The sequence below is a fragment of the Kogia breviceps genome, chromosome 1, assembly GCF_026419965.1.
Source record: "Kogia breviceps isolate mKogBre1 chromosome 1, mKogBre1 haplotype 1, whole genome shotgun sequence".
In the NCBI taxonomy this organism is placed as follows: domain Eukaryota; kingdom Metazoa; phylum Chordata; class Mammalia; order Artiodactyla; family Physeteridae; genus Kogia; species Kogia breviceps.
This window is the reverse complement of record NC_081310.1, coordinates 136,370,826-136,390,406: the sequence shown is the minus strand read 5'-3', so window position 1 is coordinate 136,390,406 and position 19,581 is coordinate 136,370,826. Positions and strand designations below refer to the sequence as shown.

General features: G+C 37.1%; 1 protein-coding gene across 2 annotated transcripts in view; it reads left to right on the top strand.

Moving 5' to 3' along the window:
• ACADM (acyl-CoA dehydrogenase medium chain) overlaps positions 1-19,581 on the top strand; it is a 42,923-nt gene that overhangs the window by 7,312 nt on the left and 16,030 nt on the right. For both annotated transcript variants that reach the window (XM_067005673.1, XM_059052628.2), the window contains exons 2-8: positions 3,275-3,362; positions 5,539-5,636; positions 5,745-5,814; positions 6,445-6,545; positions 7,529-7,609; positions 16,256-16,386; positions 18,730-18,838. In XM_067005673.1, coding sequence (XP_066861774.1) covers positions 3,275-3,362; positions 5,539-5,636; positions 5,745-5,814; positions 6,445-6,545; positions 7,529-7,609; positions 16,256-16,386; positions 18,730-18,838 — 678 coding nt within the window. The remainder of the gene's footprint in view (positions 1-3,274; positions 3,363-5,538; positions 5,637-5,744; positions 5,815-6,444; positions 6,546-7,528; positions 7,610-16,255; positions 16,387-18,729; positions 18,839-19,581) is intronic.

Below are 19,581 nucleotides of genomic sequence, written 5' to 3'. Positions count from 1 at the left end.
CTTTTGCTGCATCCCATAGGTTTTGGTTCATCGTGTGTTCATTGTCATTTGTCCCTAGGTATTTTTTGGTTTCCTACTTGATTTCTTCAGTGATCTCTTGGTTATTTAGTAATGTATTGTTTAGCCTCCATGTGTTTGTGTTTTTTACTTTTTTTTCCCTGTAATTCATTTCTAATTTCATAGCGTTGTGGTCGGAAAAGCTGCTTGATATGATTTCAGTTTTCTTAAATTTACTGAGGCTTGATTTGTGACCCAAGATATGATCTCTCCTGGAGAATGTTCCATATGCACATGAGAAGAAAGTGTAATCTGCTGTTTTCAGATGGTTCTATAAATATCAATTAAATCTATCTGGTCTATTGTGTCTTTTTTTTTTTTTTTTTTTTTTTTTTTTGGGGGGGGGTGGGGTATGCGGGCCTCTCACTGTCGTGGCCTCTCCCGTTGCGGAGCACAGGCTCCGGACTCACCGGCTCAGCGGCCATGGCTCACGGGCCCAGCCGCTCCGCAGCATGTGGGATCTTCCCGGACCGGGGCACGAACCCGTGTCCCCTGCATTGGCAGGCGGATTCTCAACCACTGCGCCACCAGAGAAGCCCTATTGTGTCTTTTAAATCTTGTGTTTCCTTATTAATTTTCTGGATGATCTGTCCATTGGTGTAAGTGAGGTGTTAAAGTCCCCCACTATTATTGTATTACTGTGGATTTCCTCTTTTATAGCTGTTAGCATTTGCCTTATGTGTTAAGGTGCTCCTATGTTGGGTGCATATATAATTGTTATATCTTCTTCTTGGATTGATCCCTTGATCATTCTGTAGTGTCCTTCCTTGTCTCTTGTAACATCCTTTATTTTAAAGTCCATTTTATCTGATATGAGTGTTGCTACTCCAGCTTTCTTTTGATTTCCATTTGCATGGAATATCTTTCTATCCCCTCACTTTCAGTCTGTATGCATCCCTAGTTCTGAACTGGGTCTCTTGCAGACAGCATATACATGGGCCTTGTTTTTGTATCCATTCAACAAGCCTGTGTCTTTTGGTTGGAGCATTAAATCCATTCACATTTAAGGTGATTATTGAAATGTATGTTCCTATTTCCATTTTCTTAATTGTTTTGAGTTTGTTTTTGTAGGACCTTTTCTGTGTTTCCCACTTAGAGAAGTTCCTTTAGCATTTATCATAGAGCTGGTTTGGTGTGGCTGAATTCTCTTAGCTTTTGCTTGTCTGTAAAGCTTTTTATTTCTCCGTTGAATTTGAATGAGATCCTTTCTGGGTAGAGTAACTTGGTTATCGGTGTTTCCCTTTCATTACTTTAAATATATCATGCCACTCCCTTTTGGCTTGTAGAGTTTCTGCTAAGAAATCAGCTGTTAAGCTTATGGAGTTGTATATTATTTGCCATTTTTCCCTTGTTCCTTTTAATTTTTCTTTGTCTTTAATATTTGTCAGTTTGATTAGTGTGTGTCTTGGCGTGTTTCTCCTTAGGTTTATTCTGCCTGGGACTTGGGTGCTTCCTGGACTTGGGTGGCTATTTCCTGGACCTGGGTGGCTTCCTGGACTTGGGTGGCTATTTCCTTTCCTATGTTAGGGAAGTTTTTGACTGTAATCTCTTCAGATATTTTCTCGGGTCCTTTATCTCTCTTCTCCTTCTGGGCCCCCTGTAATGTGAATTTTGTTGCGTTCAGTGTTGTCCCAGAGGTCTCTAAGGCTGTCTTCATTTCTTTTCATTCTTTTTAAAAATTCTTTCCACTGAAGTAATTCCACCATTCTGTTTTCCAGGTCACTTATCCGTTCTTCTGCCTCAGTTATTCTGATATTGATTCCTTCTAGTGTAGTTTTTATTTCAGTTATTGTATTGTCCACCTCTGTTTGTTTGTTCTTTAATTCTTCTACGTGTTTGTTCTTTAATCCTTCTAGGTGTTTGTTCTTTAATTCTTCTAGGTGTTTGTTCTTTAATTCTTGTAGCTGTTTGTTAAACATTTCTTGCATCTTCTTGATCTTTGCTGCCATTCTTTATCCGAGGTCCTAGATCATCTTTACTTCATTATTCTGAATTCTTTTACTGGAAGGTTGCCTACCTCCACTTCATTTAGTTGTTTTTCTGGGGTTTTGTCTTGTTCCTTCATCTGGTACATAGTCTTCTGCCTTTTCATTTTGTCTATCTTTCTGTGGATGTGGTTTTCGTTCCACAGGCTACAGAATTGTAGTTTTTCCTGCTTCTGCTGTCTGCCCTCTGGTGGATGAGGCTATCTAAGAGGCTTATGCCAGCTTTCTGATGGGAGGGACTGGTGGTAGGTAGAGCTGGTTGTTGCTCTGGTGGGCAGAGCTCAGTAAAGTTTTAATCCACTTGTTTGCTGTTAGGTGTGGCTGAGTTCTCTCCCTGTTGGGTGTTTGGCCTGAGGCGACTCAGCACTGGCACCTACCTGGCTCTTTGGTGGGACTAATGGCGACTTCAGGAGGGCTCACACCAAGGTGTACTTCCCAGAACTGCTGCCAGTGTCCTTGTCCCCGTGGTGAGCCACAGCCACCCCCCACCTCTGCAGGAGACCCTCCAACACTAGCAGATAGGTCTGGTTCAGTCTGCTACGGGGTCACTGCTCCTTCACCAGGTCCTGATGTGCACACTACTTTCTGCCCTCTCAGAGTGGAGTCTCTGTTTCACCCAGTCCTGTTGAAATCCTGCAATCAAATCCCACTATCCTTCAAAGTCTGATTCTGTGGGAATTCCTCCTCTTGTTGCTGGACCCCCAGGATGAAAAGCCTGATGTGGGGCTCAAAACCTTCACTCCACTGGGTGGACTTATGTGGTATAATTGTTCTCCAATTTGTGAGTCACCCACCCAGTGGTTATGGGATTTGATTTTATTGTGCTTGCGCCCCTCCTCCCATCTTATTGCGGCTTCTCCTTTGTCTTTGGTAGTGGGGTATCTTTTTTGGTGAGTTCCATTGTCTTCCTGTCGATGATTGTTCAGCAGTTAGTTGTGATTCTGGTGCTCTCACAAGAGGGAGTAAGCACACATCCTTCTACTCCGCCATCTTGAACCAATCTTTCCACATTGCATTTTTTTAAAAAAGAATTTCCTTTATGATCAGTGTTCAAATATCTGATAATTGGCTTAATACAGAAGTCAAATTATGGTTGAGGGCATTTAAGTAATGACTTAAACTGTTTTCTTGAATATGGTCAAAGAAGCTGTTCTACTCACTTGTGTTGTCAGTGTTCTATTTGACTCATGTTTAATTTATCAAATTTATTGTAATAAAATTGTTCTTTGCAGGTACTGAGAAGTCTTTCTCACTTTGACTGGAGATCACAACATATGAAAGCTGTCCAACACCGTGAACCTGGATCAGGATTTAGTTTTGGTATATGTTTTGTTCTGTGTTTTGATTTTAAACTTTTGTTTGTTGTATATATGCAGCTTTTTATACGTATTTATCTGGAATATGTTTGTAAACAAACTTAGTAATGTCTGTCAGTGAATAGAACCAATCACCATCCACAGATTGTTAAGTTAGTCATACCCATTCTTCCTGATCTTGTTTTCTTCTCCATCATACTACCCTATACAAAAATCTATATTAGCAGCATACATATATATTTCTGTCATTTTTCTTAAGTATATATCCCCAATAAATAACAAATTCACTGCTACATATGACTAGTCTTCAACTTAGAAATGAATGCAACAAGTACTTCTTAAACACTTATTAGTTACAAAGTGCTAGGTGCCTGCTAATAAGCCAGAGCCTGGTTTGTCCATAATATATCTGAACTACAGTTTGGTGCTAGTAGATGTGGTTCTCAGTTTTGGGATCAGGGAGCCATGTGGTGTCGGAGGGAAAAGGAATAAGATTTTGCTTCCCCTTTCTCTCTAAAATGAAGAGCCCCACCCAGGCAAAAAATTTGAAAAATAATCCCTTTCTTCAGCATCCTTTGCCCCCTAAATTGCTTCTTGCCTCAAAATTATTACCTTTCCTCTAGTTGAAAACCCATTTTCTCAGTTCACTTGGTCTCAGATAATAGTTAAAAGGCAGCTGAGATAATTAACTCACACCCAGGTAGAAATAACAAACTCAAAACTCCCTAGGGTTATCATTTTTGGGTTTTATTTTATTTTTTAAGATTGTTAGCATCTTTATAAAGTTTTTTTTTTTTTAACAGAATTAATTGAAAATTTTGAAACAGCATGAGGATAGCAGTTTGGGACACTGGATCTTATTATTGATATGTTAGCATAGGTTTGGTATGGTTGCTCTTTAGTTTCAGTTTGTCATGTACAGATTCATACTCAATAGTAAGAGACTGGCAGGAGAAATCTATGGTGGTTTGCTGACTGATAGAAGATGAGATTGATATAAGTGTTTAGGAGGGAGATTGTGGAGCTCAAGAAAAGGAATAGGGATAACACCTATGACCAATTGCACCTGGTTGTTTAGCTGTAAAATGGGGATAATATCTACAACACAGGATTTATTTGAAGATTAAATTATATGACATATGTGAAGTCCTAGCACATAGTAACTGGATCAAAGTAGATTCTCAAATAATACATAATAGATCCTTGCCTTCCCTCCCCTTTACCCACTCACAATTTTGATACAAATTGGCCCCAATTTTAGAAGTAGAGTTGTGATGTAGAGAACACTAGACTGAAATGCTAAGTATACTTTTATTGCTAATTCATTGTAAAACTCTGGGGCTATCGTTCCCTCAGTCTGGGCTTTTGTTTCCTTATTTATATAATGAGAGATTCAACACCGAATTTCTAATGTCTTTTACATTTTATTTCATACATCCCTATAGAAATGATTACTCTACTCCTTAACATTCTTGCTCATTCTTGCCTTTCTGCCTTTTTTCTCATTCTTCTTGCCTGAAATACCCTATATCTTTTAAAAATTTTACCTATCCTTTGATCGTATGGATTTTAAAAAGTATGGTGGTATTTGGTTTCTGTCCTCGGTGCAGTCACCCTATTCACTTCATTAATTTGAGAAGCTTTCCCACCACTTTTGCCAGTTGCTTTGTGCTAATTTATAAACTTATCTGAGTTTAAAGGAGGAGTAAAATTGAAATTATGATCTTAGTATTGTATGATATTTTGGAACAAGTTTTACTGGTTTATGGTCACTGGTCATGTCTTATCTCCCTAATTAGATTGATTCTTGAGATCAGGGCATTGTCATATGTATTAGTTTTATTTTAGTGTTAGTCAAAGTTTGATGAGTCTGCTTTGGAACTAATAACAAGTAAGAAAAATTGTTTTTACCTTAACACTTGGAAGAGGAAAACTCAAGTTTATATCTGTTACTCATTTGTAAAAGCTAGAAATGTTACCTACCTTTTTGGCATGAGTATTGATATAGATTTATTCATATAGCACAGTGAAATCTTGATTAGTCTGAAGGCACATTGTAGTCTGACTTTCTTGTTATCAAGGTTTAAAGTCTCCATTATAAATATATATTTCCACATACTTACTTCATTTCCCTCAACTCATTGTCCTATTTTAATGTTTTCTAAATAACTTTCCCTTAGCCTTCACTGAACAGCAGAAAGAATTTCAAGCTACTGCTCGTAAATTTGCCAGGGAGGAAATAATCCCAGTTGCTGCAGAATATGATAAGACTGGCGAGGTAGGTTTATGCATTTTAAGGTCTTTGACATATTTTACAAGATTTTAAATATAAATAGATTTTAAATATAACTGGCTTTTATCTTTATTATTATTATTTTTCTTTCAGTACCCTGTCCCACTAATTAAAAGAGCCTGGGAACTTGGTTTATTGAATACACACATTCCAGAAAGTTGTGGTAAGCTTTCTTTACATTTTTAATCCAGAATGCCTATGTACAAGAAGAATTTTAAAATTCTATTCAGTCATTCCTTCAGATGTTTGTTGCCATTAAATGGCTTTCTACCTTTGTGCCCCTGTTCAGACTTCAGTATTTGTCAGCTTTTAGAAGCCTTGTACTCAACACTTACAGGCATTTTTCCTTCTTTATAACTGGTTCTGATGTTAACTTGATCCTAATCCTTGGTAACTTCTCTTTCTACAGTTAGTTGATTTGTTGCATTTTAATTCTACCTTTGATTTTACATTTTATTGAGACTTTCCTTTCACTCCTTTCGTCAGTCAAAAGGTTAACATTTTAGCAGAGTTGAATCAAGTTTTTACAAAATCAAGCTGAAACAGGAAGACAGGTCCAGGTTACAAATAGTAAGAGAATTTTTTGAAATTTTAAAACTTATTTTAGAGAAGTATACTTTGTTACTATACTAGCCAGAAAACTTTTAGTTTCTAGTGTTATAGATACTTTATTTACAAATTTGTTGTTAAAATCAATTAGGTTATATTGGAAGTAATTTAAATAGTTCACCCTTATTTCTGTTGAGGTGTACTATATATTATAATGGGTTCTTAAAACATTTTGATACTGTAGGAGGTCTTGGACTTGGAACTTTTGATAGCTGTCTTATTACTGAAGAAATGGCTTATGGATGTACAGGGGTTCAGACTGCTATTGAAGGAAATTCTCTGGGGGTAAGTTACCTAGAAAATGAATTGCTTAACTGAGCTGTTGTTAATGAAACAGTACTGCTAAGTTAGGTTAGCTGGTGGAATACAGTTTTCTTTAAAAAGGAATGCAAGATTCTGCAATGAAGCCTGGAGTTCTTTTCCATGAATTGATCATTCTGGCTGTTATCTTTAGTACTCGGAGTCCTAGCTGTCTCTGTGGGGAAACTGTACACTTTGGCTGTGGCTTCAGTGGCAATTCTTAGGTAAGGGTATTCAGGAGAAGGATTGGGATGGCTTGCTGCCACTGCTGGCAATGCTGAAATTTAGTGAGTAATTGTTAGGACATCTGATCGTATATACCATGTCATTTATTGTAAATTTAATCTTTTTGTTTTGTTTGTTTACTTTTGGCGGCATTGGGTCTTCATTGCTGTGTGCAGGCTTTCTCTAGTTGCGGCAAGTGGGGGCTACTCTTCGTTGCAGTGTGCAGACTTCTTATTGCGTGGCTTCTCTTGTTGTGGAGCACAGGCTCTAGATGCATGGGCTTCAGTAGTTGTGGTGCACGGGCTCAGTAGTTGTGACTCACGGGCTCTAGAGCGCAGGGTCAGTAGTTGTGGCACACGGGCTTAGTTGCTTCACGGCATGTTGGATCTTCCCGAACCAGGGCTCGAACCCGTGTCCCCTGCATTGGCAGGCGGATTCTTAACCACTGTGCCACCAGGGAAGTCTGTAAATTTAATTCTCTACTTGTGCATCTTACTACAGTAGATTTTTATATATTATATTACCAACAAGTCCTATATAACCTTGTTTTATGAAAATACTTGGATTAATAGATTTATATCCTCGTGGTTTTAGCTCTCTAACTTAGAGGCAGAATAAAGGCCAATTCTTTGGAGTTACCCTTGGGGGAAAATAGTTCTCATGTTTTGAATTAAGTATTTCAATTTACATACCTAGTTTTAAAATATCTTGCTTTTTAAATATCACTTTTCTTTGGTTGATAGCAAATGCCTGTTATTATTGCTGGAAATGATCAACAACAAAAGAAGTATTTGGGAAGACTGACTGAGGAGCCAATAATGTGTGTGAGTATGTGTAGCTGCTGCTTTATTTCACATTTAAGTGAATAAGTGTGCTCTTTTTCCTTTTCAGTCTGTATGTGTACACTGGGCTACAACACATTAAGGCAAAAGCAACATATTTAGGTACAATGATGTTTCTGGGATGCCAGAAAGTGCCATAAAATAATCCTCTTGCTTATTTCCAGAAGAAAGATACCTACTTATAATGTTTCTGGGATGCCAGAAAAGTATCATAACAATCCTCTAGCTTATTTCCAGGAGAGTAATAGCTACTTAATGGAGCACTCCAGAGCTCTAGAACTGAGCAGTTGTGTCAGGAAGTTCAGATGGAATACATGACAGTAGGTGTTTGAACTAGTAGTTTTTTGAACTAATAAGAAATTAATATGGCTGAAAAGATAACAGTTTGCTTGTTGAATGACTGAGTGACTTCAGGAGGATATTTATAGATTTTATTTAATTTTCTGAGAACTACTCAACAAATTTTTAAATTGGAATTTATTTTGGTCGTGCCATGCGGAATGCAGGATCTTAGTTCCCCAACTAGGGATCAAATCTGTGCCCCTTGCAGTGGAAGTGCAGAGTCGTAACCACTGGACTGCTAGGGGAGTCCCTAAATTGGATTTTTTTATGAAAGATATTCTTATACATTTTACACACATGTATGCTGCAGTTCTATTCTGAAAGTGACTTTACATAGGATTTTTCTTTCTTTTGGTTATTAGTCAAACAGATTTCAGTCACAGGTGTGATTGTTATAGCAAAATATAGTAAATTGTTATCATTTTGAGCTAACTGTGAGAATTGGTCTGAAAGAGTAGAAAGTAGTATTTGAAAATAAATGTTTTTTATTTATTTCAGGTACCTAAGTTTCAGGTAGACTAATGAAGACATTTATATGTATTTCCTACTTAGTTGTCAATTTGTTTCAACAGGTGAGAGTTACTTAGTAGGCTAATTCTCAATATTGTCTAAGAATTGTGTGAAACATCCAGATTCTTTTCTTGTAATGTATATAATATTAGAAATAGGCTAAAAAATTGTAGCATAGAGATGCTTTGGAGAACCTAACTTATACACTGATATGAATATTTGTAATTATCTTACTGTTTATAAATAGGTATTTCTAAAATATTAGAGTCTTTAAAAGTAGTTCAAGTATTTTAAACATTTCTTTGGCAGTTTTGTTATTAATATCTTCAGTATATTTAAAAAGACATTCACTCTAGTCCCTAAATTATTCTAACTTCTGAATTAATAAAGGTTTACTGTATATTTTCCCCCTTCTAGTGCATAATATTATTCAAATATGTATCTAGTGCAATTGATGTACTCAAAATATGAAGCCAAGGGTGAAAATGAAAATAGTCAATAGGTATATTAATGAAAAATATTGATTAATTTCTACTGAGAGTCAGTTAACTCCCAATAATATTTATAAAATTATACTACATGTAATGTGTTTTATTTAAACTTTTTAGAATTAATATTTCAAAAACTTTCAGACTGTAAAAATAGTATAGAAGATTTAGAAAGATATGAAGAAGAACAGAAACATCTGTAATCCCTCAGATATGAAGTTAACTGGTATAACTGTCTTATTGTATACTCTATTAGATTTTTTAATACATATAGATGTATTTTTCACAATTAAGGTCATATTATATATGCAGGTTTACATCCCTTTTAACATAATGAGCATTTTCTTATGCTCTACTTCTTCTTAAATACTGTGATATTTATGACTACATAATATGCTCTCTAATTGATGTACTATAAATTATTTCATTATTCCCTATTGTTGAATATTTAAATTCCTTAGATTTTTGCTTTTAAAAATAATGTCGGACTTCCCTGGTAGCGCAGTGGTTAGGAATCTGCCTGCCAATGCAGGGGACATGGGTTCGAGCCCTGGTCCAGGAAGATTCCACATGCTGCAGTACAACTAAGCCTGTGCGCCACAACTACTGAACCTGCGCTCTAGAGTCCTCAAGCCAACTACTGAGCCCGTGCACCACAACTACTGAAGCCCACGTGCCTAGAGCCCGTGCTCCGCAGCAAGAGAAGCCACCTCAATGAGAAGCCCATGCACCGCAACGAAGAGTAGCCCCTCCTTGACGCAACCAGAGAAAAACCCACACGTAGCAACGAAGACCCAATGCAGCCATAAATAAATAAATAAATAAATAAATAAATAAATAATTTTTTTAAAAAAATAATAATGTCATGGTAGGGGACTTCCCTGGTGGTCCAGTGGTAAAGAATCCACCTTACAATGCAGGGGACGTTGGTTTGATCCCTGGTCAGGGAACTAAGATCCCACATGCCGCAGGGCAACTGAGACCGTGTGACATAACTACTGAGCTTGTGTGCCTCAACTAGAGAGGCTGCGCGCTGCAAACTACAGAGCCCATGTGCTCTGGAACCCACGTGCCTCAGTGACGGAGCCCAGACATCCTGGGGCCTGTGCTCCACAACTAGAGAAGAGAAAACCTGCACGCCACAACAAGAGAGAAGCCTGTGTGCCATAATGAAAGATCCCACATGCCTGAACGAAGATCCCACATACCACAACTAAGACCTGAAGCAGCCAATAAAAAAAAAATAATAATAATAATAATAATATCATGGTAAAAATTGATACAGAAAAAGATGATAAGTTTTAGGATTTAATTTACAGTTACAGTGTTAGTGAATGTTCGTAAGACTTAATCTCTTACCAGATCATGTGATCAGTTATACTCTTGCTGAGGAAAGTGAGTACGGAAATAAATCAGGGTGATACTATAATTATTTTTTAATACCACTTAGTGCAAAAACATTTTCTAAAAATCAAAACTAATTGTATTATTGCATATATATTACACATATAGTATTAAAATATCAATAATAAGTTAGAAACCATATTTCTTTTTCAAAGGTTGGATTAAATCTTTTAAAAAGTATAAATCTTTTAAAAAAATATATACTAAAATATAGTATATATTTTAAAAAATATATACCTAAAATATATGCAGTATTAGACAACTAGAAACAAGTATTAGACTACTAGGACAAGCTTGTTATGGGCAAGACATTTAGTAAACTTACTTGTCCAGACATGGTCTAGGAACTCACAGGTGTCTGAAAAAGCGTAACAGTGGTAAAGAAAACTCTTGTCATAAAACCATGCATTTCCAGTGGAACTGAGAAGTAGCTGAAATGTAACTGAACACTGAACTTTGGGTCCCAAGACCTGGCTTCAAGCCATATAATAGCAATATGATCTTATATAGTTACTTAGCCTCAAAGTCTCTTCTGTATTTTTTTCTGTATTGTTATACACACCTATTTTGGTCGTATAACATCTAAAAAGGATGTAGTAAAGATAAAACAAAATGCTTATGTTTTTATAAGAATATCTTCACATAGTGTCCCTTTTGCAAAAATATAGTAATTTCTTTCATACCTAATGGCCACGGGATACTTTGTTTTTCTTTAACTTCCATTCATTCATCCATTCATTTACTCAATATCTGAATTCCCTGCTATATGCCAGACTTCAGCTTATGGACAGTTTACACTTATAACTACAGTATAATATCTTTTTTGTTTTGGTAAGTAGGAAGCACAGAGCCAATTTTCTAGTCCTCCATTAGTAATTATTTGAATCTCGAAGCATGTGTTGTAGTATATTATTCTTTCCAGTTTATCTTTATTTTTACTTCATTCCTGATTTTTTAAAAAAACATGCATTATATGAACTACCTCCAGTCACTTTAGAGTGTAAGGCAAAAAAGAAAAAATTAGTAGAGCATGAATGCAAAATTGTTTAGTAAACTATACAAAGATAAGGTGGTGGTATCATCACTAATAAAGAAAAGTATAATGTTCTACTCATTCTTTTAAATATTTGAATACTGTGTACCAGGTGGACTTGTAATAAAACAGTGAATAAAACTGGGCTCCTGGGACTTCCCTGGTAGCACAGTGGTTAAGAATCCGCCTGCCAATGCAGGGGACACAGGTTCGAGCCCTGGTCCAGGAAGATGCCGCAGAGCAGCTAAGCCTGTGTGCCACAACTACTGAGCTTGCGCTCTAGAGCCGGCGAGCCACAACTACTGAACCCGCATGCCACAACTACTGCAGCCCATGTGCCTAGGGCCTGTGCTCCGCAAGAAAGAGAAGCCACTGCAATGAGAAGCCCGCGCGCCACAACAAAGAGTAGCCCCTGCTCGCCGCAACTGGAGAAAGCCCATGCACAGCAGCAAAGACCCAATGCAGCCCCCCCGCAAAAAAATTTAAAAAAAACCCCACCAAAACTGTGTTCCTGCTCATAAGTTAACAATCTTGTAGACCCTTAGATCCTTACCCAAAATGTATTATTCATAGAATTATAGAATTCATAGAATTATGCAAATTAAGTTAATAAATTCTTCATAAATAAATAATTATGCATAAAAGAATGTTACTAATTTGCTTGACTTAAGAGAACAAGTTGCACTGGAAACAAAAATGGCTTTTGCTGAAAGAGTATTATAAAATTAATTTTACTTACTAGGAAACAATCAAATAAGACCAGAACAACTCTGAAGAACCAGCCATTGTGCATAGAAACACACAAACTCATACACTTCATAAGTTCTAAAAACTATGCCTTGGGCTTCACTGGTGGCACATTGGTTAAGAATCCGCCTGCCAACGCAGGGGACACGAGTTTGAGCCATGGTCCAGGAAGATCCCACATGCCGTGAAACAGTTAAGCCCGTGCGCCACAACTACTGAGCCTGTGCTCTTGAGCCTGCAGGCCACAACTACTGAAGCCCTCGTGCCTAGAGCCCGTGCTCTGCAACAAGAGAAGCCCCCACAATGAGAAGCCCGGGCACTGCAGCGAAGAGTAGCCCCCGCTCGCTGCAACTAGAGAAAGCCCACGTGCAGCAACAAAGACCCAACACAGCCAAAAATAAGTAAGAATAAAATAAATTTATGAAAAAGTTTTAAAAAATAAAAACTATGCCTTATTATAAAGCAGAGGAATGTCTAATAGCATATTTCAGAGGAAAAGAAATTCCCAAAGTTACTTAAAATAAAATTTTGGTACTTTAAAGAGTTATCTTTTCTGGACAGTTCATTTGTATAATGCTTTTTTTGTTGTGATGCTGAAAACATCTTTGAACATCTAGGTAGAAGAGTAATGTGCAGTTAACCTACATGACATCTGAATCTCCTCTATAGCACACCTGCGAAAAGGCCATCTAGCTCATGTTTTCATGTCTAGGAGTCTCAACTTCCTGAAGCAGCTCCATTTGGGAGTGTCCCTGACTGTTAGAAAGCTCTTCTATGTTGCATACTCCTGAGGGAAAGGATTGTGTCATTTCCTTTCATAATTTCACCACCTGATACCATAATAGGTGTTCAATAAATTTGAATAAATTTACACTAGTTTTCTCCTATCAATTCAAATCCTCTCCCTTGGCTGTAAAGCCCTTCAGGTATTTTAATATGGCTGTCATGTGGATCTTACTTATTTCTAAGCAAATTAGCCCCAATTTTTTCATCTTTTCTTCATACAACACAGTAAAGTCCCACCACCTTCTTAGTAATCACTGACTCAAAAATATTATTATAGAGCTAAATGTAGTACTCTAGTATGGTCTGATGAGTACAGAGTAGCATGGTTCCATCACTCTTATTTTACATACTTTTTTTTTTTTTTTTAATATCCCCTCCTGGCCTTGCCCCACCCCCCACCTTCATTTTAAACTGGAGCTGATTCATACCTGCTGCTCTTGGAAATAGGCCATCAGTATAGTCTCCAACAGAAAGATGATCCGCGAGGGGATGTGAGTGTGAGAGATCAGGGCAATCAGAAAGAATGAGAAAATGAGACAAGGGAATGGAAAAGGTGAATAAACAGAGGACGATGAAGGAGGGAGAAAGACTGAAAGATTAAAATGTTGGGCTGAGTGGAGAGCTTGAAGAGAAAGGAGTTACTGAAAGCCTCGAGTTGAGTAAGTACAGAGCTGATCCTTCTGGGCCCTGTTCTCTTTCTCACAGATCCAGAGGGTTGCAATAAAGATGTGTCTCTGAGATTTTCCAGGTCTCTTTCCCATAAACCTGTATTTTCTTCTTAATTAAGGTCTTCTGGACCAAAGGTGTCATCCAAGAATTGTGTAAAGAGCACAAAGATAGGAAGAGGTAGATACTATTCTTTTGTAAATACAGCTTATAGCATTAGCACTGTTGATTTACATAAAGCTTACTCTTGACTTAAATTGTCAAATCAGTCTACCCATCTCGTGTTAAGTTTTGGTATATTCACTGAGTAGTCTATTAAGTCTCCAGTTCCAGCCCTTATCTCTCCCCTGACCTTTACCCTCCTATATGAACTTATCTATTAGACATTTCTTCCTAGCTAGACTCAAATATCTTAAGCGAAATGTGTCCCAAACCAAATTATTTCCTTCCCACTCTATAGTACTGCTTCTCTTTGAGATTATCCCTAATTGGAAGGTTCCTAAACTAAAAAATTGCATCATCATAACATCCTCTTTAGCTCCCCAACATCCTATTTAGTCATTGTGTCCTGTGGATTTCACACCACAGTTCTAAACTTCATCTCTTGCCTTATCTTGCTTCTTAGTTTAAGCTTTCTTTCTTGCATAATTTGTGTCCCTAACTCCAGTCTTATGTAGGTATCTATACCACTTACTAGATCTGTGAACTTGGAAAAATTACTTAACCTCACTGTCTCAGTTTCCTTATCTATAAAATGTAGATACCTAGTACCTGTGTCATAAGGATTATTGTGAGGTTTAAATGAGTCAAGTACTTAGAACAGCACCTGGAAGATAGTAAAAAGTTGTTATTATTATCTCCCCTTAAATCTGTCCTTTATACTTCTATAATAATAAATTATCTAAAATGTAAATCGATCACTTTCCTGCATTTACAAAAACATTGTGTTTCCATTTCATCAATAGCAGTGGTATCTAATATATTTTTTTTTAGTTTGTGAACCCGTTTTAGAATCTGACATCCTCAGAAAAATGCATATATATTCCTCACTTTTGCACACTAGGCTGCTCTGGATTTCCCTGAAGCCCAGGTTCTGTGGCACAATAGCAAGTGTTTGATAAACTTTTGTTGAATGCATAAAAGTCTGCTCTCCTTAGCATGGCATACACCTCAGCCTCCAGGACCAGGTCCCTGCCTGCCTTTTTAGCCTGTTTTCATGGCTTTCAGTTCATACTTTACATTCCAGTACTGAACTGCTAGTACTTTGCCTTGTGCAACTGCTGTTTCATTCTTCCATGCCTAGATCTGCTTGCCTCACTTATTTGTCCTTCAAGACTTATCTCCTTCAACGGGTATTACTTATTATTCTTCTTTTCATCTTCCTTACCACTCACCTCCCACCCCCTACAGGTCTAAGTAGTCATTTCTAATGTCCCTATGTACCCTTACTACTTTGAATTAAAACTAACTGTTAAAGTTTCTCTCTTTGGACTATAAGTACCTTAAGGGTAAGGAACTTGTGTCTTTAGGCCTTGTATTCCCAGTACCTGTCACTCAGTAAACTTGAATGAACTTCAGCTACCCATTGCTTGCCTTCCACCACCCTCTTTATCCATTCTGCTTACATCCTGTCACACATCTGTTGAAGAGCCTTAAGAGGCTCCCCTTTTTCCACCAGATAAAATTTTAACTTCTTAGTGTAATATAAAGTGTTCTTTGTCATCTGTTTCCTTCTTTCTTTCCAGACTAATTTCTACCATTCCCTTACATGCACAGAGTATAGATGTTATAGAATCTGGTACTTTTGTATCACAAACACTGGGTAACCCTGCTTCTTATCTTGGTATCATTGCATATGTATTACTTCTTCCTGGAATACACATTCCCCCTTTTCCTTACCCCCTAAGAATTCCTTTTCCTTTCTGAGACTTAATTTAAGCATCACCTCTGGGAAACTTTCTGACACCCTAAAGCTAAGATAGTTTCTTAAGCCCATTGTGTGTGACTTTAATACTTGGATATATAATTAAAATATAATATTCATCTCCACTGATACATTGTAAAAATCTTGAAGACAGGATGTCTTTCATCTCTGGCTTTTCTAGCTCCTCCTTTAAAACCTGGTAAATGGTAGATGCTACTCAATAAATATTTGGATGAATGAGTTCATGTGAAATTTATTTAACTTGGTTGAAGATACCTTACATTGTAATTTTTGATATGGTTTATTGGTATCCTACATCTAGTTTTAAATTACATATTAAATGTTTTTTTTTTTTTTTTTTTTGCGGTATATGGGCCTCTCACTGTTGTGGCCTCTCCCGTTGCGGAGCACAGGCTCCGGACGCGCAGGCTCAGCGGCCATGGCTCACGGGCTTAGTTGCTCCGCGGCATGTGGGATCTTCCCGGACCAGGGCACGAACCCGTGTCTCCTGCATTGGCAGGCGGATTCTCAACCACTGCGCCACCAGGGAAGCCCCATATTAAATGTTTTTACATTTGAGCAGTTTGATTCTGTAAGAACATTTTATTGTTAAGTATTTTAAAGTATTTAAAATACTGACCTAAAAAATAAAATACCCTCCTGGTTCTAAATGTTCATAATTTAATAATTAACATATAATTATTTTCTCTTGTTTCCATATATTCAAGGCCTACTGTGTAACAGAACCTGGAGCAGGCTCTGATGTAGCTGCTATAAAGACCAAAGCAGAAAAAAAAGGAGATGAGTATATTATTAATGGTCAGAAGATGTGGATAACCAATGGAGGAAAAGCTAATTGGTATGTTGTTTAAAACCTCTCTATATTGATTCTTAAATGCTTTATGTTCGGAATCTCCCCCTCTCTCCTTCCTTTATTATTAAACCACCACAATTAAGACAAGTTTTATTCATGGAACTGGAGGGTCCATAAAGGATTATAAATAGTTCAGTGATTTTCACAAACTATTCTTAAGTCCTGAACTATTTCTTCAAATTGTATCAGAAGTTTAATTTGTAAAGTAAAACAAAAACACCTGCTCTGGTTGAATCTGATTAGGAAAGCTAGAGTTCCCTCTACTTGGCTTACTATCCCCACTCTCCCTAGCCCATAACAGGACCTTCTTGGAACCATTCCCCTAAGACTCTGAGGGGAAAGGAAAGCCATTGGTATAGCACATTTCTCTGCTTCTGAGGAATAAGTTTAGAGCGGACAGAATTTTACTTTAATAAAATCTAAAAGGTCCAAATATATAGGTCCAGAAATAATGACATGAAGTTCAACATAGGGTCATAAAATCCCTTGTATTAATATAAAATGTTGAAGGAAAACATATTTGATAGCATTATTTGTGGAAAAAAGATGAAGAAAGGTTCTATAGGAATCAACAGTGTGATGTACCTGCCTTTAAGAAGCGAATGTAATTTCTTGCTGAAGTAATAGAAGTATAGCATCAAACAAGCAGGAAAAAAAATGGTAACAGTTCTGGGCAACACTTTTTAAGACATGCATTGACAAAATGAAATAAATTCAGAAGCAAGTAAATGTCCTTCATTAGGGTGAGCACAGAAAACATGTCCTATGAAGAGTAAAGGAATTAGATTTGGTTGTGTAGGAAGAATTTAAAAATTTTAAAAATAATGTCTCATACGTGGAAGAGTAGGCTTGTATGTTTGCTTCAGAAAGTCAGTTTAGAATAAATGTGTGAAAGTGGGAAAAATGTAGAGTATAGCTCAACATAAAGACAATAATTTCAACAACAGTTCTATCTAGTGTGTGTTAAGTGGTCACGGGAAAAATGTATTTACTCATCACTACAAGTATATAAATAGAAACTTACAGAAGAAGGACCTTCTGGTGATTGGTATAATGAACTAAAAATGGGCTATCTTTCCTTGTCTGCAAAAATTCTGATTCAGTATATATGTGTGCTCTTTGGTGCTATTTTTTGTCAAGAAAAGCATTATTCCTGAGAGTGATTTTACTGTTTATTTTAAATATGTCAATCACTTTATGAGTGTCCAGTATTATGGAGTGCTATATCATTATCTTTAAGTTATCATAATATCAGCAAGTAATAAAAAAGTGAAGAAACGATTAAAATGTAACAAGTTGAGGGAAATCCAACAATGCAAGTAGACTCTTTCACAATTTTAAGAATTGATTAAGTACAGCACATCATGTTGTAAGACAAATTAGGTAATATATGAAACTAGAAAACAATTTTTACTATTTTTTAAACTATTAAGTAAAACTGTAGAGGAGATGATAGTTTGTTAGTTTTAAGCATAGAAAATAAATCAGTTGTTTAAGAAGTTAAAAAAAATTCTCCTATACCAGGCTATTTAGAACATGGGTTACATGGATATTTGGATGTTTTGCCTTTTTTCCTCTTTTTTTTTTTTTTTTTTTTGTGGTACGCGGGCCTCTCACTGTTGTGGCCTCTCCCGTTGCGGAGCACAGTCTCCGGATGCACAGGCTCAGTGGCCATGGCTCATGAGCCCAGCCGCTCCACGGCATGTGGGATCTTCCCAGACTGGGGCACGAACCCGTGTCCCCTGCATCAGCAGGCGGATTCTCAACCACTGCGCCACCAGGGAAGCCCTCATGTTTTATTTTTAAATCTTCCTGGTAAGAATTCTTCTGGAGAGAAAACCCAGGAGATAGTCATAATAATTCAGCTGTAACACAAACTCTGATTTTGCTGCATGAAGAGGACAGTAGTCAGAACATAGGGGTCACTATCTCATTTCTTTTCACAGGTAGCCCCATTTACCCTCCATTTCCAGATAACTTGTCCCTTAAATACTTAAACTAGTTTTGGGAAAGAAAAAGTGACAGTTCCAACACACACATACTTTATTTTATGTCATCTTGATACAAGGAATTTTTACTTGTCAATCAAACTACAAAAAAAAGATACCATATTAGTTAAGAAGTAAATGTGGGGTGAAATACTAGCTTTGCCATGTTGTAAGTATGTGACCTCGGTGAGCTTTTAAACCTCTCTGATTCTTCATTTCTTCATCTATAAAATGGAGGTAATAATAATTGGGATTGTTGGGAGGATTAACTGAGATGGGAGTTACCATATGTTATCTGCTGATACCATTATCTATCATCATGTATGTATATGTGTATTAGGTATTTTTTATTGGCTCGTTCTGATCTGGATCCTAAGGCTCCTGCTAGTAAAGCCTTTACTGGATTTATTGTGGAAGCAGACACCCCAGGAGTACAGATTGGAAGAAAGGTAAAGTGTGTATTTATCAGTGATTAAGGCCTCCAGTATTATTTTAACTATAAATTTCAAAATTACTAATTTCAGTTTCCTTTATTGAAAACACTTTGGTTGTATTAAGTTGCAATAAAAATAAATCTGCTTTTGATATTATTGGTTGAAATAGTCCTTGCTAAAGATTTTTAAGTAGAGAATAGTCGTGTCAAGTAATTATTTGAAAGAGTAGCCATTCTTGGTGCCAGTCTGGAGAATGCCAGTAACAGCTGTGAGGGATAATGAAGCAGAAATCAAATTATCATTTGTGTGGCCTGCCCAGTAATAGAATTTTAGATATTTCAGAACACTTTCCCATTCTTTTTCTTTGCTCACAGCAGCCTTTCATGTAGGATAAGTGGCATTATGCCCATTTTATGGATTAAAACAATGTGACATAAGTTGATTACCCAAGTTGATACAACATTAAGAGAAAAATCTGTTCCTGAGAAAGTGTAGAAATGGCAAAGAGCCTTGAATGTGGGAAGGCAAGAAAAATTTTATTTGAACAAGAAAAGGTAATTTAACATATTTGAAAAGGATAGTAATATGGGGGGCTTCCCTGGTGGCTCAGTGCTTAAGAATCCACCTGGCAATGCAGGAGACACGGGTTTGATCCCTGGTCCAGGAAGATCCCACGTGCCACAGAGCAACTAAGCCTGTATGCCACAACTACTGAGCCTGCGCTCTAGAGCCCACGCACCTGAACTACTGAGCCCACA